Genomic DNA, 24701 nt, shown 5'->3' with positions numbered 1-24701 from the left:
ACGACAGGATTGTAATCTCATTTTATGTCAAAAACGTAGGCCTAATCTTTCAATTTTGTGAGGGTGATCGTCGCTGACTTACCGTACCTATAGGCTATGCTTTTACTTTTAATTGGGCATTATTGTATTGAGTACTGAGAAAATCAGCTTGAGCTTGATTTTCTGACTTTGTGCTTCATCTCTCAAGTTTTTAGGCCAGGCTCTGCTCGGCTCGAAAATCAACATTAGCCTATGAAAAAATCAACATTTTCCAAATCAAACCGATTTGGAAGCGATCTGAATTGGCCTGAGGCCTATAAGTAAGTAACATTTTTTACCTGACTCAAAGTAAACAAATCTAAAGTGCAGCCTCCTACTAGAAAGAAATGAAATGAAAATCCTTCTTTAAGTTAATTTGCCGATTTGATCGAACAAAATTGCAAAGTTATAATTTAACTTAGTTGAATGAGCATTGATGGCCAGCTGATGTGCCCCGCCAGCGGAGGATTAGGTAGCATAAATTTGTTATCCTCTTAGGCCGGGGACCACATTGGTTAACGACCCTATTATATATAGCGCCTTCACAAAGTCCACGAGGACAGTTGATGCAACCTGCATGACTGATGACAAATCTATTAAGTTTAACTTACTTAGGTTGGTAGAGAATTTATATCAATCGGCCAAGTAATAGTGTCAGATTAGCTGTTGTAAACTACTTGTAACTTACTAGTGCTCTTACTGGGTTTAACAGATTTTTGTCATAAAAAAACCTATGGTTATTCTCATATAAATATTGTAATGATAGGGGGCCCGAGTGGCTGAGCCTGTCACAATTGTGGGCCCGTGTTCCAGTAAAATTTCCCTAAATATCCCGGTCAAGGCTCACTGTTCTTACTGTAAGTTAGTGTGCATACCGGTGCATAAGCTTAACCGATACCTAAAACTCCAGTTCTGAATAACTTAACTAACAGTGACCAAGTCTGTAATAAGAGCCGTGGTGCGTGCACACTGCTTTTTTCAAAGAACCTAACTTATATATTGGTAAGCGACCTGTATTTTTCTGTGAAAATTGTGAGGGTTCCCATACTGGAAAATTTACGACTACACCACTGAACAAGAGGCAGAGAAATTCAAATAAAATTAAGAGGATTGAAGAAACTTGTCAATAAAAATCTGAATATAACTCACCAACAGTTTCCAGTTTATGTGTGATAAGTAATGTCTTCGAGCCCATCCTCGCAGACGCGGAACAAGCTTCTGTTCCTGCATGTCCTCCGCCAACCACAATGACATCATACTTAACATCAGCATTAAATGATAACTCTCGACGGGTTTTCAACTTTAATATGTTTTTCTGACGTTTAGTTTTAGTAATAAGGCACCATGGGGTAGTAAAGTGTTTACCTAAATGCTTGAATGCAGACATTGGATAGCCAAACTTACAGTAAAATAATTAAGTTAGGCCTACAACAGCTACCAAACCTTATAACCAACGAACTATATAAGAATTAAAGAGAACCTAAATAATAGGCTACACATATAAAAATTATTAGTAATATTACACATTGCAAAATCACTATTATTGAACTAGACACAAAACGAAGAGGTTAGAAAAGGTTGTGTTGTGATGTGATGATGTCTTGACTGACTTTTGAATATGACAACAGCTGACTTCTCCAACTCCGAACTCCAATCTCCATTGGATATTTTCATTTCATCAGTTTCAGACAGAGAAACGACGGAACTGATTTCCTGATCATATGTTCACAAGAAACAGCTGATTTCAACAGTTTATTTGAAGTCAAATCATATTTCACTTTGAGAAAAAATGCCTATTTTTGATCTTTTGTGACATAAAACGTACAAATAAAAATAAAACCATATTTTACTCCTATACCTCACCAGTATAAAATAACTGTCTTAAAAATACCTTTCTTGATTTTCAAGTACAGTTTTAACTGTTCATCATTCAGTGGCCATCTTGTGCCACATAGTACCCTACCTTCAACTTCAACATTCTGCCCTTCTGCTTCTGTCAGTGCGAGTTCGGGGTTCGGGTGTCTGTTCCTGTTCTGTTCTGTTCCCTCCCTTGTTCACGTTCACATACATACACCGATGTTTCGAATTCAGTTCAGTTTCAGTAGCGAACTGGCAAGGTGCGTGATGTTGAAGGTGCTTTGTTGATAATTTGAGTTGGCTTTCGCGAATGAAGTTGAGTTGAACTATGATCAAGGCTTAGTGCTCATTTACGTGTCTTCAAAAATTATATAACTTAATCTTGAAAATTTTTGCCTTCCAGTTTTTTTGAGAGTGCTTTGATTTTTCAGCAATCAAGTGGTAAGTAAACCGTTAGTCTATTTAACAGTTAGGCCTAGGCTGTAATGAAGCCTAACTCAAGTTAAGTTAGGCCTATTGGTTTAACACAAAAATTAACCAATGAACAGGTAGGGATGTTACTGTTGTAAAATGAGCACTCATTTAAAGAAATACTAACAAAATACAGCGAGGTTAGTTAAGGCTAAGGTAGTAACTTATGGTAACATACAGGTTAGGTTCAACTCTGGTTTCCTAACCTTAGTAAATGATAAAATCATTTATCATTAACTTATTAACCTTATTTTTTGTGATGTGGAAAGCGAAAAGGACCTCTTGTCGGGGATGCAAAATTTTCAGTAGGCCTACGGCCGATATAATTAATTAATTAGGCCTAAGTCAAATCAAAAACATTGAAATTCAGGGTTTTATCGATTTTTTGTGTACAGTTTCATAACTGGGCTAAGATAAGTAGCTTATGCTATTGATTAAGAATCTATATTTTTAAGTATACCTAACTTAAACTTAATCTAATTACTTATCAATTGAAACTGTCAACCAAGTTAACCTAATCTACCCTAGGCCTAGCTGCTAATGAAAAAATTGCATTGAAGGCTTGTTTATACTAATCGAATCGATAAGTTTAGTTTAAATCGATATTAGCATAGGCCTACCCCAGTTAAGAAACTGTACCTGATTGTTTTATCTCATTTAACGTAGATTCGGACAGTATCGATTAAAATATCAAATTGAAGATGTAAAAGGTCAAAATAAATAAATTTTTTATAGCCTCTGCACTGTCTGAGAAAAGGTACGGTAAGTTTCCTCTTGTCGCTCAATGTTATTTAGCTGTGACGACAAGAGGTCCCATTTCCAATAGCCTAGGCCTATTCACTTAATAAATAGACTTTAGTCCAAAAAATGAATTGTCCTGCATTCTAGTGGAAATTTAACTTAGCTAAGAGAACTACAACAAAGTTCAGTTTGTGAAGAACAAAAAAAATCTCACAAATTTTGCGGTCCTGACAAGAGGTTACCTAACTTAGGCTACCTTTTTGGGTCAATCCATATCAAGTGATCCAGAAATAAAATAATTGGTTGCTTGACCATTTTTAAAGTAAATAATAATTTTATTCTAGATACCTCTATCAATTCTGGGTTCAAAAGTGATTTTAATTTTTTTTTATCTCTTTTGTTACTTCTACGGCGGCCATTTTTGTTTTGCGGAACACGCAAATTTTTGCTCATGTAAGGGTTTGCGTTAACTTGCACAACTCGGTAACCATGAACACTAGAGTGATGAAACAAAAAGCATTTTAATCTGGAAGAAACAGCCTAAATATTATGTTCAGTACATATTTATTGAAATGTGTATCAAAAACAGTTTTAAACCCAGCTCAACATTTCACAAGAAAACGGAAAAATTTCAACTTTTGAAGGCGTATTGCCATTGGAACGAATAAAATCTCAGACTTGATTTTTTTGTGTGTGTAGCAACTCAGTAGAACTGTTTGTATTTCAAATATCAACCATGAGACTTAATTCCTTTAAAAGTTATCATTTTTCAAAAACTGATTTTTTTTTTAATTCAAATTTTGAGTCTCAATATCTTTGTTGGGACAAAGTTTAAAAATCTGAAATTTTTACCAAAAACCCCTCTTATGGTTGTTATACTGCTGTATGAATTTCATCTTTGAGATTTACTTTTAAGCTAAGTTACAGTATCATGAAAATCACAAAAAACCCATAAGCTCGGCCAACGTGGCTAGTACTGTAGGTAGCTTAAAGATTAATTTATAGGTGTAGGTAATTATTTTATTTAATGTAAACTTATCTTAATGTACATTACAAAAATCCAAAACAGATTTTTAATTAAACTTTGTACCCAAAGTACAAATTAGGCCATTATGTACCGCTACGGTACTAAAAATAAATAAAATCCTGCTAAATTTTAAGTTTTATTCATCATTTAACTTAAATAAAACTTAGCCTAGTTTTAATTCTATTTATATTGAGGTCTTAAAATTTATTTTCCATTTAGATTTAATGTACCGTAACCTGTATAACACAAATCAATAAAGTGTTTATTGTGGTATTTTGAAAAAAAAAAAATAACTCATATTCTGTGGTAACTGATACAGTCTCCAGTACCTACAGGAAGTTGTAAATGAGTCACAAAACACAGTTTTTCTTAACAAAATAATTCATTTTTATAACAGATGAAGAAATCACTCAACACCACAACAACAAACTCCTGGACCGATTTGAGAACTGTTTAAAGATTACTGGAACAAGAAGCTTCCATTGTTTTATTCCTGTACCGGACAGTAGTAATGTTAGGTGCTTCGTAACCTCACTAGCAACTGAAAGCTGTAAAAATTACACTTCATACCAAAGACTCTATTGCATTTGTGTATGACAGTGGTGGGTGACAGAGGTGATTGACATCAGTTATCAAAATAAAGATCCAGCAGGACCAACAACCAACCGCCTTTAAAACAAATTAGAAAGACCAAGCTTGGGTGCCTATAAACAAAGTTTTGAGAAAATTAAATCTCTTTTAACTGACAAAAACCACTGGAAGGACAAACCCAAACTGAATGAAGAAACATCCAAACTTCCTAATTAGCATGATCAAAGTAGAACAAAAAACACTAACAAGTAAAAAAAGTTGTATACTTTAAGAACTTGTCTTTCAAACAGCTTTTGTATGTAAAATTTCTAATATTCTTTATTAAAATGAAAGTGGTTCAATAAATTAATAAATGAGTTCAAAATATTTAGGCCTATTGAAAAAAGGTGTAAACCTGAATGAAAATAATCTGATAAAAAGTTTTTTTTTAAATTTCACATAAGACAAGAAATTTGCAAGAAAAGGCTATACATTACTTTAAAGTAGGCCTAAGTTAGGTAAGATTACATTAAATAAAATAATTACCTACACCTATAAATTAATTTTTAAGCTATCTACAGTACTAGCCGCGTTGGCTGAGCTTATGGGGTTTTTGCGATTTTCATGATACTGTAACTTAGCTTAAAAGTAAATCTCAAAGATGAAATTCATACAGCAGTATAACAACCATAAGAGGGGTTTTTGGTAAAAATTTCAGATTTTTAAACTTTGTCCCAACAAAGATATTGAGACTCAAAATTTGAACTTTTAAAAAAAATTCAGTTTTTGAAAAATGATAACTTTTAAAGGAATTAAGTCTCATGGTTGATATTTGAAATACAAACAGTTCTACTGAGTTGCTACACACACAAAAAAATCAAGTCTGAGATTTTATTCGTTCCAATGGCAATACGCCTTCAAAAGTTGAAATTTTTCCGTTTTCTTGTGAAATGTTGAGATGGGTTTAAAACTGTTTTTGATACACATTTCAATAAATATGTACTGAACATAATATTTAGGCTGTTTCTTCCAGATTAAAATGCTTTTTGTTTCATCACTCTAGTGTTCATGGTTACCGAGTTGTGCAAGTTAACGCAAACCCTTACATGAGGAAAAATTTGCGTGTTCCGCAAAACAAAAATGGCCGCCGTAGAAGTAACAAAATAGATAAAAAAATTTTAAAATCACTTTTAAACCCAGAATTGATAAAGGTATCTAGGATAAAAATATTATTTATTTAAAAAATGGTCAAGCAACCCCTGTTGGATCACTTGATATGGATAGACCCTTTTTGATCTTATAGAGGAATAACATAGTTTTCTGAAATGTGATTTTTACGACACGCTTCGGTAAAACAATTATTTAAATGAAAACTACTGTGAGTTAAGACAAAAATTGGTATTGCCTCCGAAGAGGAAATTATAAGCTTCCTTTTGATACCTACCAACTGTTTCTTAAATAAAAAAAAAATAAAAATTGGCCTACCGTTTTTATACGTAGCCTACGGTGTTTGAAATTTTCAAAAATAAAATTCCTCAAAATGACCCTTTCCATACCCTAACATAATTTCAAAGTCCTATAACTTTAACAAAAAAAAAATCATAGATGCATGGGAGTTGCACCAAGTGATTTGGAATTTAATAAGGAATTAAAATAGGCCTATAGGCTAATATATATAACTCAAAATAAAATATTCCCGACAAGAGGCCCTATTCGCTTTCCACACCTTATTTACTTAACTTCTATAAGTTTAGTTTGTTAAACTTTCTGAAAAGTACTCAAGCTTACCTGTATCCTACTTAAGTAAATTTTACATTGCGGATACAGTTAAGTAAGTTAAGCCTAATTTATATAATGTATCATACAAATACTTAAAGTCCTAAAATAGCCTATGCCGGGCCCTACATAAAAAAATCAAGAAAATCAAGAAATGTTTAACAGAATTAAAACTTTAAGAAAAAATTACAAACAGAATTTAATTAAAAAAAAGAAAGATTTTTATAAAAATAAAATAGAAGAATCTAAAAACGTTAGTAAAACAACCTGGCAGATCCTCAACTCTGAGATTGGTAGTAAGAAAAAACAGTGTAGCAACATTGAAATTGTATATAACGACCATACATTAGAAGATCCGCAGGAAATTTTAATGATTTTTTCTCCAGTTATGTTGAACGTTCGATAATTCCACAGTTAGATCCAAATAGTCAAAATAACAATGATGCTCTGCCTTGTTTCAATAATTTTACAAATCAAAATTTTAAATTTAGACCAGTTAGCCTACAGAAATTGAAATAAAAAAAATTTAAGTTCTTTTAAAATAAACTTTCAACTGGATATGATGAGGTTGAGAGGTTCCAATGATAAAAGAAAGCAAGCAATCAACTAATAAAACCAATAGTCCACTTAATCAATTCATCTTTTATTAGTAGGATTTTTCTGTCAAAACTCAAAATTGCAAAGGTAATCCCGATCCTCAAAAAAGGAGATGCACAAAATCTAGCCAACTACAGGCCATTATCATTATTACCAACCTTTTCTAAAATTTTTGAAAGAGCAGCCTACAATCAATTAGTACATTTTCTAGAAACCAATTGTTTGCATGATAAGGAACAACATGGATTTAGACCAAATCGATCCTGTTATTACTGCTGGCATAGATTTCATTAATTCGGTAATTGACTCTGTGGATAAAGGAGAGAAAACAATAGGTATTATCTTGGACCTGAGCAGAGCTTTTGATAGCGTCTCGCACAAAATTTTTTAAACAAAATTAAAGGCCTGGGAATCAATGGTAATACTTTAAATTGGATTAGCTCATACTTGGTTAATAGAAAACAATTTGTTGAAATAACAAGTAGGCTACCATTAATAATCAAACAGTCACCAGTCATTCTTCGCTAGCACAGATGCAGCATGGGGTCCCGCAAGGTTCTATCATAGATTAAACATATATATGTTTAATCTATGGTTCTATCATTGGACCACTGTTGCTTCTGTGCTATCTAAAAGATATTCCACATTCTTTTCAAAATGGCTCAACAAAAACACTTTGTCTATATGCAGATGATGCAAGTTTCAAAATTAGTAGTAATACAATAAATAATTTGGAACATAGTTCTTCTTCAGCTTTATTGGGTCCATCCATAACTTTTTGAATAATCACAAACTATTATCAAATACAAGTAAAACCAATTTTATCATGTTCAATGCAGGAAGAAGTAAAAATTCAGTAAATCCAGTAATAAAAATAAACAACCATTCTTTGGGAAAAGTTGTTTCTACCAAATTTTTAGGCTTAACATTGGATGAAAATTTATTATGGAATCTCCACATAGATCATGTAGTTAATAAAGTCACCTCTGGATTGTATGCTTTATATGGGATGTCTAATTTTTGCTCAGTAAATACATTAAAAACAATTTATTTTTCTCTTATTGAATCAGCAATCAGTTATGACATAGAAATCTATGGAGGTACATCAAAACAAAATTTGGATAGAATTCTTATTCTTCAAAAAAGGGCGATAAGAATCATAATGAATTTGAATTTTGGTGATTTGGTTCGTCAGCACTTTACAGATTTGGGCATAATGACTGTTTACAGTTTATATGTTTTTCACACAGCACTTCATGCTAAAAAACTAAGTATAAACAATCTGGTTCCCAGGTTAGGTGACAGCTATTCCTATTTTACAAGAAATAGAAATCAAATTGCCATTGATTTCCACAGACTAGAGTTTTATAATAAAAAAACATTAATCGCGGGTGCTAAGTTTTTACTATGGCTACCTGTGGAATTGAGAAACGTTAAAGATGTAAAAATTGTTAAGAAAAAATTAAAACTGCATTTGACAAATAAAAAATTACCGGTATATAAATTTTATGAACTCTGACAACCATACTTTTTGTTGCTTATGATCAACTTTTGGTTTAAAGGTACCTTATGGCTTATGGAGGAAATGTAATGAAATTAATTTGTTAGCTGTAATTTAGCATAATGACGCCATTCGATGTATACCACTGTATATTATATGAATAAAGACATTTTCAATTCAATTCAATTTAATTCAATTCAATTCAACAACTTAGTGCACATAAAATACTCATGTTCCCATATTGTATTGAAAAAATTAAAAAAATAAGTTTCATTTTTATTGTAGCCTTGGTTTGACATAAGTTAGGTCTTAAACATAGGTGAGTTCCTTTTTTTTCTTACAATCTCCTCAGGCCCAGTTGGGTCCGCGGAATTGGCTAACTCTGGTACTCGCTAACCCCATGTTAAACGCCCTATCTTCAAATTTGGTCGATGAGAGGAACTCGCTAACTTGTTCAGTTTCGGAATTGACTAACTCCGGAACCCGCTAACCCGCTCTAGAGCCGGGTTAGCGAATTCCGTCCTCGTACGGAAGTCGCTAACTCGGTCCCTCGGCGGAACTCGCTAACTCCCAATCAGAAGCCTCGCGGGCCGTCCAATGGGAGCCAAGCACGAATATTTTTGGCCAGTGTTGCCGAAAGTGTAGTACCTATATCGTGTCGGTACCATAATGTCGTATCCTACGATTAATTAGGAGTAAGAGCAACGTAGTCGATAAAATAAATATATTTAGAAGTATGTTTAACATTATTCTTATGATTATTAGGGTGGAAAATGCATTATAGTCTTACCATAGACTAACCAACACAAGTAAACTTTACAACCCCTTGTAAACTTTGAAGCTCGTTTTTCGTGTCTAGTTCATGTCCGGTGACACTGATCGCTAGTGTCGACAAAATTGTGTTTCTATTATTTTATAGTTAACTTCATGATTTGTTCTTTACTGTTTGGTTATATAACTAGGGGACGTGTTATTAGTTGTGATTAGAACGTTTTATTTGGTTAAACGAGGTTTTAAATTACTGAAAACAAGAAACAACTCTAAACAAAACACGACCTCTAAAGACAGTGCACCGGACAGAACTAACAATACAACTGTCTTCAGATGATCCATATAAGGATGAGAAATGTACTAATATAAGGGAGTATGTTTTATATGTGGGTTTCTTACTTAAATAGTAGCTTATTGGTATGCAAAAAGATAAATACCCCCGCCGCAGCAAACCTGCAGACTAAGCGAATTTCCATTAACCTGATTAGATTTACACTAAAATGCCTCCATAAAAATAGCACATTTATTTCCTATTTAAATAGAATTAGTTTAACGAGTACTTAGGTTTGCTGCAACAGGGAGGGTAAAAATTTTTTTTTATAAAATGATAATAGTTTAGTAAGAAATAAAAGTATTTTCCAAAATCGATCAAAATATGTTCATAAACAAGCAAACTACAACAGTTGACTTATTCTCCATAAGAATAACATGGGAATTTTAAAATTACAATTTTTTTGAATTTTATCCGTAACAATTAGGCATATAATAACGCTTCAATATACTAAATTACTTGTTTTTTTAAGCCCTACAAAATGGTTTAGAAAGAAATTGTGAAATTTTGTGTTTTTAGGGTCAAAAATGAGAAAACACTAACAAGTAAAAAAAGTTGTATACTTTAAGAACTTGTCTTTCAAACAGCTTTTGTATGTAAAATTTCTAATATTCTTTATTAAAATGAAAGTGGTTCAATAAATTAATAAATGAGTTCAAAATATTTAGGCCTATTGAAAAAAGGTGTAAACCTGAATGAAAATAATCTGATAAAAAGTTTTTTTTTAAATTTCACATAAGACAAGAAATTTGCAAGAAAAGGCTATACATTACTTTAAAGTAGGCCTAAGTTAGGTAAGATTACATTAAATAAAATAATTACCTACACCTATAAATTAATTTTTAAGCTATCTACAGTACTAGCCGCGTTGGCTGAGCTTATGGGGTTTTTGCGATTTTCATGATACTGTAACTTAGCTTAAAAGTAAATCTCAAAGATGAAATTCATACAGCAGTATAACAACCATAAGAGGGGTTTTTGGTAAAAATTTCAGATTTTTAAACTTTGTCCCAACAAAGATATTGAGACTCAAAATTTGAACTTTTAAAAAAAATTCAGTTTTTGAAAAATGATAACTTTTAAAGGAATTAAGTCTCATGGTTGATATTTGAAATACAAACAGTTCTACTGAGTTGCTACACACACAAAAAAATCAAGTCTGAGATTTTATTCGTTCCAATGGCAATACGCCTTCAAAAGTTGAAATTTTTCCGTTTTCTTGTGAAATGTTGAGATGGGTTTAAAACTGTTTTTGATACACATTTCAATAAATATGTACTGAACATAATATTTAGGCTGTTTCTTCCAGATTAAAATGCTTTTTGTTTCATCACTCTAGTGTTCATGGTTACCGAGTTGTGCAAGTTAACGCAAACCCTTACATGAGGAAAAATTTGCGTGTTCCGCAAAACAAAAATGGCCGCCGTAGAAGTAACAAAATAGATAAAAAAATTTTAAAATCACTTTTAAACCCAGAATTGATAAAGGTATCTAGGATAAAAATATTATTTATTTAAAAAATGGTCAAGCAACCCCTGTTGGATCACTTGATATGGATAGACCCTTTTTGATCTTATAGAGGAATAACATAGTTTTCTGAAATGTGATTTTTACGACACGCTTCGGTAAAACAATTATTTAAATGAAAACTACTGTGAGTTAAGACAAAAATTGGTATTGCCTCCGAAGAGGAAATTATAAGCTTCCTTTTGATATGAGTCGCTAACTCGGTCCCTCGGCGGAACTCGCTAACTCCCAATCAGAAGCCTCGCGGGCCGTCCAATGGGAGCCAAGCACGAATATTTTTGGCCAGTGTTGCCGAAAGTGTAGTACCTATATCGTGTCGGTACCATAATGTCGTATCCTACGATTAATTAGGAGTAAGAGCAACGTAGTCGATAAAATAAATATATTTAGAAGTATGTTTAACATTATTCTTATGATTATTAGGGTGGAAAATGCATTATAGTCTTACCATAGACTAACCAACACAAGTAAACTTTACAACCCCTTGTAAACTTAATAAATTGTGAAATTTTGTGTTTTTAGGGTCAAAAATGAGAAAAACCTATTTTTACCCCATAAAACCCCCCATAAACCCCCGTTCCCATAGTCCGATCATGCTGGTTCGCGAACTCAATCAAGTTTATCCCGCCTTACACCTTCAAACCAAACTTCATCAAAATCGAACAAAAATTACTCAAGTTATCGTGCGGATGGACATATATATATATATATATATATACTAGCAGAGTACCCGTCCTTCGTACGGGGTTGGCATAGAAGTATAAAATGCTTATTGCAGTTACGGGAGAGGACACGGTTTAAGGAAATTTGGTCTTTAAATTTATACGGAATCCTATGGTGTAGCACACATCTACCATAGCCCTAATTTTCTACAACTGCACCTAAACCATAGAAAAATTAAAGCTTTCATTGTGTACCACAACTTTTTGTTGTTAGTTGGTTCAAATTAGCTGTTGTAATAAATGCAAAAAACATAATAGTGCTGCACCTTGTTGGTAAGCCTTACTTTTAATGCTATTTAATATCATAGAACCAACTTGTACAGTTGAAACGGCTGACAAAATTCTTTTATTCCCTTAATATGAATACTCATAAGGCTAACATGAGAAAATCCAGAGCCAAAGCTACTGGGGCCGATCCTAAAAGTGTTTTTGAGGTAAGAATATGTCTATATATTAATCGGGAATGTCAGCTATCATCACACCAAATTTCAACCTTATCGGTTTAGTATTTATTTAAGTGTATTTGTCACATGCAAAAGAGATAATGTTGGTTCTTTGAAAATGCCAAATGGTATCACTCCTACCATTTAATTCAGAAACAAAATATAACTGTATAACTTAACTCGATAATAGTACGTTTTGGTTAACTAATACCGTTCATACTTATTTAGGCTACCTACGATACAAAACCAATGATAGATTTTAAGGTACAGTAAAGGGACGTGTTTAATGGTTTGCACTGTAAACAAAAAAAACAACACAACAATTACAAACCGAAAAATAGAAAAAAATGGAAAATATAAATAAATATGGAAAATAGGGTAATTTTATACAACAATATTTTAGTGAAATTATAATCAGGAAAATGGAAATTCACTCAGTCCATAGACTTGCTGCGGCAGGGGGATTATATTGCTGTTTACATCCATGAATATTATTATATTCATGAATGATTTATTTTACAACGATTTATTCCCTGTAAAATATTATTACAGCATTTCACAAATATTAGTACAAACTCAGAATAATAGATCATAAATATAAACAAATGGAGTAACTGAAAGAATCATAAACTAAAGAAATTACATTAACATATGGTTTGACAGCTCCATTTAAGTAATGTTAAATAATGTTTACATTCGGGCTAGTGACATCATTATTTAAAATTTATTATCCTTACCCTCTCTGTTCTAATATTCGTGCAGTATTTAATATGTTTGAAGCAGCTGTGTGGAATTGTGAAATCAAAATTCATTTGACAGTTAGTTCTGCTTGTTTACATTTTTAAACTTTGCAGGTTTGTTTTTTGTTACCATGGATACCATAAATTAATATTTACTTTTAAATCTCTCACCTCAAATTTTTGAAAGCCCACGGGGCAGAGCCCTAGGACAATATCGAAGCGGGAATAGTTCTATATGTATCCTCGGAGCTGTAGCTTCATTTGTGTACAATTTGAGCCCAGTAGGTTCAGTAGTTTTTGAGATTAGCGCATACAAACACACAGACACCACCTCTTCTTTATAATAGTATATAGATATCTATATATATCTATATAGATATATAAAAATTTGAACGAATGTTGTTTTTGGCCTCTGGGGACATCAAAATGAAAAAGTAAATCGGTCCCGGGCTTAGGTCTTACCATGAGACCTACGGTAATAGCTACTTCCCTATAGGGAAATTCGCTAAAATGCACATTTAATTTGGATCTATTACATGTTATGAAATATCTATTTTCTTAGTCCGCCATTTGTTTCTTTTATTCGAATAAATACCATTTTGTGAACTTCTGCAAATAAAATTATTGAGTTCGTATTTTATATATTGGGCTTGTAACCTTAAATCATAATAAAATTTACACGTTAAACGTCATTACAGAATTACATTGTAGTGGTAATGTATTTTTAAATAGAGCTATTGAATTTAAATAAATATTTATCAATACATTATAAAGTGGTAGGCCTAATTTATTCATAGATTGCATTAAAAGTTAGTCTATGCATAAATACAACTTGAAAATTTCTTTTATCGTAGGCTATTAGTGTAGAACCCGGGTCATCCTCTTAATTTTGTTGAATTAATATTAATTTTACGTCTTTCAGTAGGCCTACTTTTTAAAAGTCTGGAGTTTTTCTCCAGGCTGGTTCTAAATGGACCCAGGCGTTCTTGTTTGTTACAATTCTTATGAATGGTGGCCATAGCTAAAATTACTTGATCTTATCCAAAAACAAAGCTATTGTCTATTGTGTAGCTCAGTACTGGGGAACGGTGAACCGAGCAATGGCTTGGTATAGTTTATATCGATTGAGAAAGCAATATAAAGGAAACCCAACACTCAAATCAGGAAAATCCGTCAATTCGTTTATTAAGAATCGTGAATTAAAATAACCCTGTCACGTTTTATTATTTGAATATTATATCTTCTCCTATTTTTTACTAGTGGTGCTTAGGTGTACAATCTAAAATCGGTTTTAAAACATGTAACATTATTGCTAAAAAATTCAACACATTTAAGAATTAGGCAACTAACTTATTTACTAGTAGGCCTACAATGCTTTTGTTCAAACTATTAGGCCTAGATAAAAACTTAGTCTATGTCATCATATTTGTACACGTAAGTTGGACGGTTCAACGACGAACATTTAATTTAAAATCTATGAATTAGTTATGAAAGTTACGATGGTTGATGACTGTATTAATTAATGGTTTTGGTTCATTACGACATTACAATTAAATCTGTTTTCCGTGTTTAAGAACTTGCGTGTATTTTAGCTTAATTTCGTAGAGGTTTAATTATTTAGTACCAATTAAACTAAATTTTGAATATTTTTTATATTCTATTATTTTCTTTTATACTGATGGCATTTATATTTAAGATCGAAATCATAAACATTTAACTGGCCATTGTACAGTTTAGTAAAAAAACACTTTTTCATGATTTTTTAATTGTCTTTTAATTACTTTGGGCTAGTTATCTGTTAAAAGTGGAATTGATAACAAAAAACAATAACATTTACTGTATCTTTATAGACACTGGCATTTTGAAATACGGCAGTGTACGATTATTTTGTCGTACAAGGTTGGCAACGCTCCGAGCAGTGGGCGTGGCCGGGTTAGCGACTTCCAGAGTTAGCGAATTCCACCGCGAGACAAAATCGGGTTAGCGGGTTCCGGAGTTAGCCAATTCCTGACTGAGACGGTTAGCCAGTTCCAGAGTTAGCCAGTTCCGACACACGACCGAGTTAGCGAGTTCCTGAGTTAGCCAATTCCTACGTCTCGCCCAGTTATAACTAGCTTAAGTTACCCCCCTTGAACATTTCTCAAGATTGGATGTCAAATAAGAAAATTAGAAATTATTTTCTTTTGAACGATACGTATTGGTTGGTGCTGATTAAGTCGTGGAAAACAGAAAAATTCAAAACTTAAAAATGTCATATTTTAGGCCTAACTTAAGTTAACTAAAAAACTAAAAGAGATAGGCCTAGTCTAAAAAAATCAAAATTTTTGGGTTTACTTTTATTTATGTAGCCTAAGATTTATTTTTCATTTGCAACTTTAAGATTGAAATTAAAAATGTATGAAAAATAAAGAAAAAGGTAGGCCGGTAGGCCTGTAAATAAGAGGAGATGAATGCAAAACATGTAGCCTAGGTATGTTAAAATGTTATTCAACAATTTGGTAAGTTTTTCTCATATCAGCCTACACAAGATTTAAATTTAGGTAATCAAAACCAAAATGACGGTTTCTTAATTAATTACCTTAATTACCTCCTTCGTCACCAAGACCAGCGATGCCGGATAGGTTGTGTCAATACTATTTACATATTACTAAAAACAAAACTTTTCTCTTTAGATAAACTTTTATATGTCATGGCGGTGGATACACCCATACTTTCAAAAAAATCTTTCAGGCTAGGAATATGGCCTATCTTTTAGCCATGTCTTCAGGGCAGTGCTAAATTTAGGAGCTTCCAGGTTATTCAGTGTTGTTTATTCCACTAGACTTGCCACATTAAAAAGCCACAAATATTCTATAAAGGCCATTACGGTTAAGTTTTGTTTGTAAAAGCTTTGGCGGATGTGTGACTATTTAACTCAGATGTTAAGATCAAAATGTTTCTATTTCGTGTCCTCTTCCCATTGCAAAGCACTGGTACATCAGCTTGTAGGTAATAATTCCTTTTAAATTACCTAACTATTATTGCTCAGTTTAACAGTCACAAGCTTTGTGAGTTTTAGATTTCTGATTAGCCGATTGATTAAACTCAAAAGTAATCAAATCCATTCCACCCACTAGCCTTACTAATCAGCCGGAAACCCCACTCTGATTTGATTAAAGTCTTAAATAGCTGTTAATTTAAATTAAACACAGTAATCCAAACGGCTCTTTTAAATAAAGAAGTAGGCCTATCACTTACTATATTGGGGTTCCAATGTGTTGTGAATAATAAGAGAGACGAACCTGGCGCACGGAATCGCGTGCAATCTAGACATAGTACAAGATGAAAGATGTGTATTGATCTTTTTTATTTGGCGTTTTCGGGTTTCTTGGTTTTATTGTTAAAGGTGAAGATGGTAAAAGGTCTAATTGATTTTGCAGTTTACGTGCCTTTTTTGCAGTATTTTTTGTGAAAGCCAGTAAAATACTACCTATATTTTGATTAATCGACGATAACCTAAATGATAAGTTATACCCCCTCGTTCCCACCACCACCCCTGGCTCAAGTATGGGAATTTGCCAGGCAAATTTCCCGTAAAAATCTTCGTTCTTCTCATGCTTTGACCACCTTCAATCCTCGTCCAGACGTCTAAACCCCTAACAGCATGACTACCCTCCCCCTTATCATAATTTCTGTTATTAATAGATAGGTATAGTTATAGTTTAGAATAAGTTGGATACTTTGAATTAATTGACATTTTTACTACTTCCATCACCCTAATTTATTTATTTTGTAAACTACGGTCTGTAAAATATTATTATCTCCATTCAAAATACCAATTTATTATATACCCAATAACAGTTAAAGCTAATAACACCATCTAATAACAGTTTCAATAACGTCCATTCCCAATACAAATTGTCCATCAGTGCAATATCCTATTGTGTTGCAGGATGAATTACAGTAATTAAAGGTGAATCTACGTGCTGTACAGGTTCTGTAATTACTAGGCTGATAATATTCATGTCCATTGATTTACATCAAAATAAATAAGTTTACTTTGAAGCCTTTTATAATCCTGCTTATATTTTATATTGTTTATAATCATTGCTTACTGTACCTAATATTTGATTGCAGGTGCAGTTCAAAATTCATATTTCGAGATAGGTAAGTTATTTATGAGTAAATATTTTGTATAAGTACATGTTTATTATTTTGACCTATAATAGATAATTAATAAGGCCATAGACATAGTAGGCTATAAATTAGTAACCTAGACGGTAATACAAACTAAAAAGAAACAAGTACATTTTAGGGTGCTATTCTTGATTCAATTTTCTTTATTCATTTGTAAGGGATTTTTTATCTTCCGAGCTTTTATGTTCCATAAACTGACTGTGTGGCTGTGTTAAGCTATGAACTCTCGTATCAAAACCTTATATATGGTTTGACATTCTTAGGGATTCTTTATTTACTTTCTCACTCAAATAATAACTAGTTATAGAGGACTATTTATTCAAACGACAACTTAATATTCCAATACTAACCCTAATCATTTCTGAAAAAAGTCTTGCAATGCACCATGCTCAAATTTGTTCAAGTTTTATTTGCTCGTAATATAATAGTACGCTTCTTTTGCTCGTTATATTTTAATTTAGGCTATATGGAAATACTTAATTTTAAAATCAATTTTTAATGTGCAGAAATCCTGCCAACATTTCATTGGACAAACAAAAGATTTCCCTAGCAACTGACACATCCGCCAAACTAGTTACCTATGATCATTTTAAAAGTTTGATGATTGAAAAGTATGAAGGCATCGTGTCAAGGGATACTTATCAATACGAACCTTGGGGCCTAATTAACCGAATTGCAAAGTAAAAAGGAAATAACCTTCACATACCAGGCTGTATATCACTGATATGGAGTTGCAGCATCATAAAGTGTGTAACAGTGGTAATAACTCAGTGGTGTTGGTGTGTGTTGTAGCAGGTTGTAGTTGCACCCAACACCCATCGTATGAAACGGCAACACAAGAATAGGTTTAAACGATTTTAATTTTTTTTTTCTTTCTAATTAAGGAAATGAAATGTTTAATAAATGTTCCAGTTTCTTTACACCTTAATAAAGTAAGGATCTAAAGTTCCATTAATAACAACTAACTATTATAAACAATTGTCATTTAACTAAACAGGTTTATTTTAGGCAATCCAATAGTATATTAATTGCCCTTACCCACGGTCCTAGATAACAATTATTAAGACGACAGATAAAAAGGGTTATTTTATGTGACCCTATTTGTCCCTTACACAATAAGGTCTCAACTGCTTTGTTAAGAATTTGACTAATTGTCCTAACTGAACTTATGGGTGGTTGATGCGATCGTACAGCTCTAAATGTTTGACAACATTTGAAATTTGGAAAACGTAACTATCTTCTAACAACATAAATCTAAAGATACACAGTAGATTAAATAACACAATCACTCTCTCCAACACCCTGCAAAACAATGCTAGGGTCTGGGGTAAATACCCATTTATAAATACCCTACCCTCTGGGTATTTACCCGGCTCACATCACTACCGGGGCCAGATCTCGCAATGAGACCTACGGTTGAGCTTATTTCTTATATGTTAAATTACAACCTTTCAATGGATGGGAATAATTTGAAATTGGCAGCTGTAGAAACTGAGGTATTCAGAGTTATAAGCTGTCGGGATTTGTTCCCTTTGATGTGGCAGGGGCGCTAGGGTCCAATTAAGGTTTTGAGTAATTCCCTTTTGGGCTTAGCCACCGCTCGGACCCGTAAGCTCAGTAGCCATTACTTATAAGATACACTGATGATAAAATTCGTAAATCATTAACCTTAAATAAAAAATCTTAGTTAGTATTATAATACAAATATATTATAATACTAAGACTTATTTACTAAAAAGCCTATTTACTTTTATTTTATTGGTGACTATTTCAGTCAAAACGAGTGCAGAACTTATAAAAAAAGAATTGTAATTTCACAGTAGACCTATGTTTGTTGTGAAATATCATTTTTTTACGATTGGTAAATACAAAAAATGTGTGACATGCTGAAAAATTATGACCAAATACTTGATTTGGTGGATATCGCAGGGCGGTCACATTCATATGGTGTGTGAGTGTGTACACAGTACACAGCCCCAACTGATTATTGCTCAGCCTGTCGGAGATGCGGATCCTTTTGATCATATGAGTTTCCGGTCTGACTGCTCTTGCTGATTTATCAAGAACTTAATAATTTCAGAATTTACGATTTTCCATGTTTAGTAAATTTTAACCATTTTGTTTTACTGTAATATTTAAAACGTGGGGGCCCGTGTGTGAATTGCACAGTTTAATATGGTCCAAAACTTGTTTCCGAGGCAAAATGAATTCAGTGTAATAAGAATTTAAAAAAAAAATTATGTTTGTATAGAACAGTCATTAGGCCAATAGAACTACTAACTTACAATACATTTTTTGATTTTAGATCTACACTATTTAAAAATTGATTTAACTACCTCAATTTCATAAACTGTTTAGTACAGAACTACTAACTTAAAATACATTTTTGGATTTTAGATCTACACTATTTAAAAATTGATTTAACTACCTCAATTTCATAAACTGTTTAGTATAGAACTACTAACTTACAATACATTTTTTGATTTTAGATCTACACTATTTAAAAATTGATTTAACTACCTCAATTTCATAAACTGTTTAGTACAGAACTACTAACTTAAAATACATTTTTGGATTTTAGATCTACACTATTTAAAAATTGATTTAACTACCTCAATTTCATAAACTGTTTAGTATAGAACTACTAACTTAAAATACATTTTTGGATTTTAGATCTACACTATTTAAAAATTGATTTAACTACCTCAATTTCATAAACTGTTTAGTATAGAACTACTAACTTACAATACATTTTTGGATTTTAGATCTACACTATTTAAAAATTGATTTAACTACCTCAATTTCATAAACTGTTTAGTATCTTGTATACAATCTGACAATGGTTGAACATTCAACTGAAGTTGTTAAATTACAATTCTAAACAGTTTAACAGTTGTAAAGAAAGTTGGTCAGCATAACTCTATCTTTGAAAATATACAATAGGCCTACAATTAAATACAACGTGAAAGGGTCAAAGACCTAAATAAATTACGATTCGCGGGTGCGCTAGATCAAATTACAGTATTTGATTCACACCACAATCGTAAAAATCTGTTAATTAGTACAACTGGAAAAGGTATGTTACAGAGAAACCCCTTATTATTTTAAGTATATAAACTCTGTTTATGGGCGTTGTTAAGTCAATAAAACCACCTCGTCTGCAAAAATCGCTAACTACAAATAAATTTCACTTTATTGATCCCCTAAACTTTGTAAAAGAGATTTCTCAATTACAGTGAAAGTTCTCGACTTATAATTCCTATAATTAATTTGATACAAACAATGGGATATTGTATGGAGTTAGTGGAACAAGTGATGCTTTCTTAGTAAAATTGATGTAGATGCCTGTTTACACACGAAGGTAATTATCTGCAACTCCGCGTTGTTTTGCCTCACACTATTGCTAGCGATGGCTATGTTTACTACATTGCAGGTATGCATCCTATTACACTAAGTAGATAGCCGGTAATGCTACTGTATGCAATTGGGAGAAGCTATGCACATAATACACGCAATTTACAATGAATCATTTGTTTGAATACAATTGTATATGATCTAGTTTTCTAGTTTATTGGTATAAGGTCATCCGACGAATCCGATTTATCGCCTTATGGTTTATTTACAAATATTTTATCATTTAGAAAAGATTAAACACAACCCACGATTACATGCACTGTATGTAAAGGACTGCATAAAACATACACTTATTCTTATACAGTATTTTTCATGAACATACTAGATTATTCATATTATTTTAGAGAGCTTGGAAAACGTTGGGGAATTTTACACAATTATAATTGTATTGCAAGTATAAACTCAATTGCTTTTCAACGAAAATTTTTCATGTTAAATGCTACAAATGACAAAATGACAAAAAATTAAACCAAATATAGTTTTGTTTAATAATTATATAATATGGGTCATTCATTTGTCTAGTTAAAAATTGTATATAGCACTCGTTCACTGCATTAAATCTTTTCTGTAGTTTCGTTAACGAATTTTTCTAAACATAGTTTACACCCGTCTGATTTTCTACTTTCTTTACATAGTCTTGTTTTTGAGAGAAATATCAAAGCTGCAGTGGTTGAAGCCAATAGATATATTGCTGACACAGGTTTTCAAACATTCTACCCGTAGGCGCTATATTTGTACCTTTTTGAACACATCTTAAGCGAGCAATTCTGTTTATATTTTATTACGTAGATATAAACATTAAATTATTATATAATTTCAGTACATCTACAAAAAAACATTCTTAGTAAATATGTACTTGCGAAGTCAGTGGTAAAAACAAATGTTATTCCAATAATTTCAAAATGACCATCCATATTACCTGAAAACGAAATAAATAGCAATGGCGTTACTAGACACATTAATAATTCGAGATAAAATACAGTAGGCCTAGTGTTTGTTTGAGTTCGTGTTATATAATTTGAGAAATTATTGGGTCTTAAGGGCTGTGTCACCCGACAAATTATTTTTACTATATTTTTAAGTGTATTAACATACAGGATTAGAAGTGAAGTAAAATATTTTCTTAAACTGAAGGAGGGCAGTGGTATTTTCAATGGAGAATGGTTGAGAACATAAGAAATTAAGTAGTTAAAAGCTGATACAAAAACATTGTCGATAGATAGCGTCGCGGAAGGAAGTTACTGATATCTTATTGGTAACCTTCCGGCGTCTCATTTTATAAAATATCTTAAAATATAAAAGTTGTCAAGGCCGGTTTTACCATTTTGGCGCTCCTAAGCCCAATAATCTTTCCGCCCTCTAGTCCGGTTAAAGTTACTTTCCTACAAACCTTTATAAAAAAATATCAGGCCGATGTTAATTGTTTTAACACCACTCGAAAATAAAATTTTATCATTGCAAGTTTTTTGAGGAATTTTCTTGGTTAAATTCCTTAAATGCCTTGTTAAACATTTCAGCAATATTGTGTAGTGAACTTAAGTTTGTGGGACTGAAACAGAACTAACTAACGAACAATGTCCGAAGTATGTATGTTTTCTGTGGTTTGAGTGTAACACATATATATCAAGAAAGTAAAGTACTAATCTTGAAATTGCTCTAAAGTAATAGAAACAACGACACTAGCTCCCAGTGTAACCAACATGAACTAGAAATGAAAACCATCTTTTAGATTACAATGCGATGAGAAGTATACTCGTGTTGGTTAGACTGCGGAGATACTGCATCTAGATTGCATTCGCAAAGCAAATAAAGCAATATATTTCGGCCAACCATTTATATATCGATGCAACCATACCGATCCTTAGGCCTGAGGATTTTGTATTCCTCATAGTTGAAAATGTTTTAATTTGTTTGCAGTTTAATTATAAATTATATTCAATTCCTACATGGCTTGTGTCCTAGTGATGAAATATACTACTTTCTACAGAAAATATATTTTTGTAAAATGTTCTATCGTGCAATTAATAATAGCTGACCACACTGACAAATTAATACTAAATATTACGAAATTTATAAACTTTTAAACATGTGTCAAAAGTGCGATCGTAATACTGTACCTATTTACATTTACGATAAATAAACACATTTTAGTTAAAAAAAATTTGTTCCACATGACAAGAGTTGCCACAATTTGCAATCAATTGTTAAACAACACTTTTTCCTAATGTAGCTTTTGTTGAAAAATGTCAAAGTAACGACGGGGTTAGCGATAATTACGTATTTCCATTGTTGTTTTGTCAGCTGGCGTGGCATTGTTTGTCCACCACTTGTTTTATGACGTCATATCATGTTCAATCCACAAGCGTTTTCTCTGTTAAATTATTTTCGTAAATCCGGCATTTTAAATTGATTAGTAAATGTAATATGTAGTAAACGTATTTGTACATTTTGATATACAGTATAACTACTGTTAGTCGGCTGGTTTTATGCAATTAGTAGTACTATTAATAGTCCAATAATGGAGTCATTTAATAGTTTAATTTAATTTATTAACTTTTGAATAATAAAAGATTGGGGTTTCAAAACACAATTTTGACTCCAGCCTTCTTGACATTGAACCTATCCTACACAACTGTCGATCCATTCGGGTAGGTTATTGTAAGTATTTTCCCGTGGGTAGTATTATTTTATTTTAGATGGACAATTGTCAACTAGCTTTAAACAAATTTTCTTCTTGTTTAAAAATGCAATCAGCTAAACCAATTACATCAGATGTGCTGTATTAGGCTAACTATATGCTGGCTTTCGTTCGTATTTCTATAAATGTTTTTTTTTATGGAATACGCTATTAATGCACGCTATTACAGTATACGCTTACCGGCATGGTAAGACCTGGACCCGTGACGGATTTACTTTTTTCGTGTTGAGGTCCTCAGAGGACAAAAACTCCCCCCAACATGAGTGGACTATGGGAACGTTGGTTATGGGGTAACAATTGGTTTCCCCATTTTTTACCCTAAAAACAAAGAATTTTACAATTTCTTTCAAAAAATGTTGCAGACCTTAAAAAAAATAATTATTTACATTTAAGTGCTGTATGCCCAACAGTTTACGGGGGAAATTAATACATTTTAAATTAAAACTGTCCATGTTATTCTTATGGAGAATAAATAAACTGTCGTAGTTTGCTTGTGCATGGATTATTTTAACCAAAGTTGGCAATTTTGTTTATTTCATATTTTTTCGTTTGTTTTTACTTTCTCCCCCTATACCATAGTATATGGAGAAAGTATTGTTTTCGTCAAAATTTTTGAGTTTGAGTTTTGAGTGGATATATTCGTTTTGGGCCCCCCTGGACCCAAAAAAGTTGTTTTCGAAGTGATGTCTGTGTGTGTGTGTGTGTGTGTGTGTGTGTGTGTGTGTGTGTGTGTGTGTGTGTGTGTGTGTGTGTGTGTGTGTGTGTGTGTGTGTGTGTGTGTGTGTGTGTGTGTGTGTGTGTGTGTGTGTGTGTGTGTGTGTGTGTGTGTGTGTGTGTGTGTGTGTGTGTGTGTGTGTGTGTGTGTGTGTGTGTGTGTGTGTGTGTGTGTGTGTGTGTGTGTGTGTGTGTGTGTGTGTGTGTGTGTGTGTGTGTGTGTGTGTGTGTGTGTGTGTGTGTGTGTGTGTGTGTGTGTGTGTGTGTGTGTGTGTGTGTGTGTGTGTGTGTGTGTGTGTGTGTGTGTGTGTGTGTGTGTGTGTGTGTGTGTGTGTGTGTGTGTGCGTACGTTTGCATATCATTGTCGGGACACACGCCTGCATACGGCCAGACAGTCGGGCTAACACACGGTTGTCGGGACTCACACACGTCCCGACAAGCAAAGAATGCCTGAAACGTTGTAATCGGGTCCCAGAAACACTTAGAAAATTTTGTTTTAAATGTCCCGACAGTCAATGTACGCCCCCGGAGTCAGTGATGCCTATCTTAGTCGGGCCCTATATCTCACACGTACGGTGGCGCGGCAGTGGTGATTTGCGGAACTAAT

At 32.8% G+C, this 24701-nt stretch overlaps 2 protein-coding genes across 3 annotated transcripts in view; one reads left to right on the top strand and one right to left on the bottom strand.

Annotated features, from left to right (window-relative positions):
* The window catches only part of LOC129005154 (protein MTO1 homolog, mitochondrial), a 28735-nt gene extending 27153 nt beyond the window's left edge, over window positions 1-1582 (bottom strand). For both annotated transcript variants that reach the window (XM_054433982.1, XM_054433974.1), the window contains exon 1: window positions 1168-1582. In XM_054433982.1, coding sequence (XP_054289957.1) covers window positions 1168-1405 — 238 coding nt within the window. In that variant the 5' untranslated portion in view covers window positions 1406-1582. The remainder of the gene's footprint in view (window positions 1-1167) is intronic.
* A 442-nt stretch (window positions 1583-2024) lies between these two features.
* The window catches only part of LOC129005179 (protein-tyrosine sulfotransferase-like), a 94441-nt gene continuing 71764 nt past the window's right edge, over window positions 2025-24701 (top strand). Inside the window, exons 1-2 of the mRNA XM_054434007.1 lie at window positions 2025-2316; window positions 17209-17238. The gene's annotated coding sequence lies outside the window, so the exon portion shown is untranslated. The remainder of the gene's footprint in view (window positions 2317-17208; window positions 17239-24701) is intronic.

This window comes from Macrosteles quadrilineatus, unplaced genomic scaffold, assembly GCF_028750875.1.
Source record: "Macrosteles quadrilineatus isolate MER2022 unplaced genomic scaffold, UCM_ALF_1.0 Scaffold_1__1_contigs__length_201487025, whole genome shotgun sequence".
In the NCBI taxonomy this organism is placed as follows: domain Eukaryota; kingdom Metazoa; phylum Arthropoda; class Insecta; order Hemiptera; family Cicadellidae; genus Macrosteles; species Macrosteles quadrilineatus.
The sequence above is the reverse complement of the archived record's forward strand: the minus strand, read 5'-3'. Positions and strand labels throughout refer to the sequence as shown.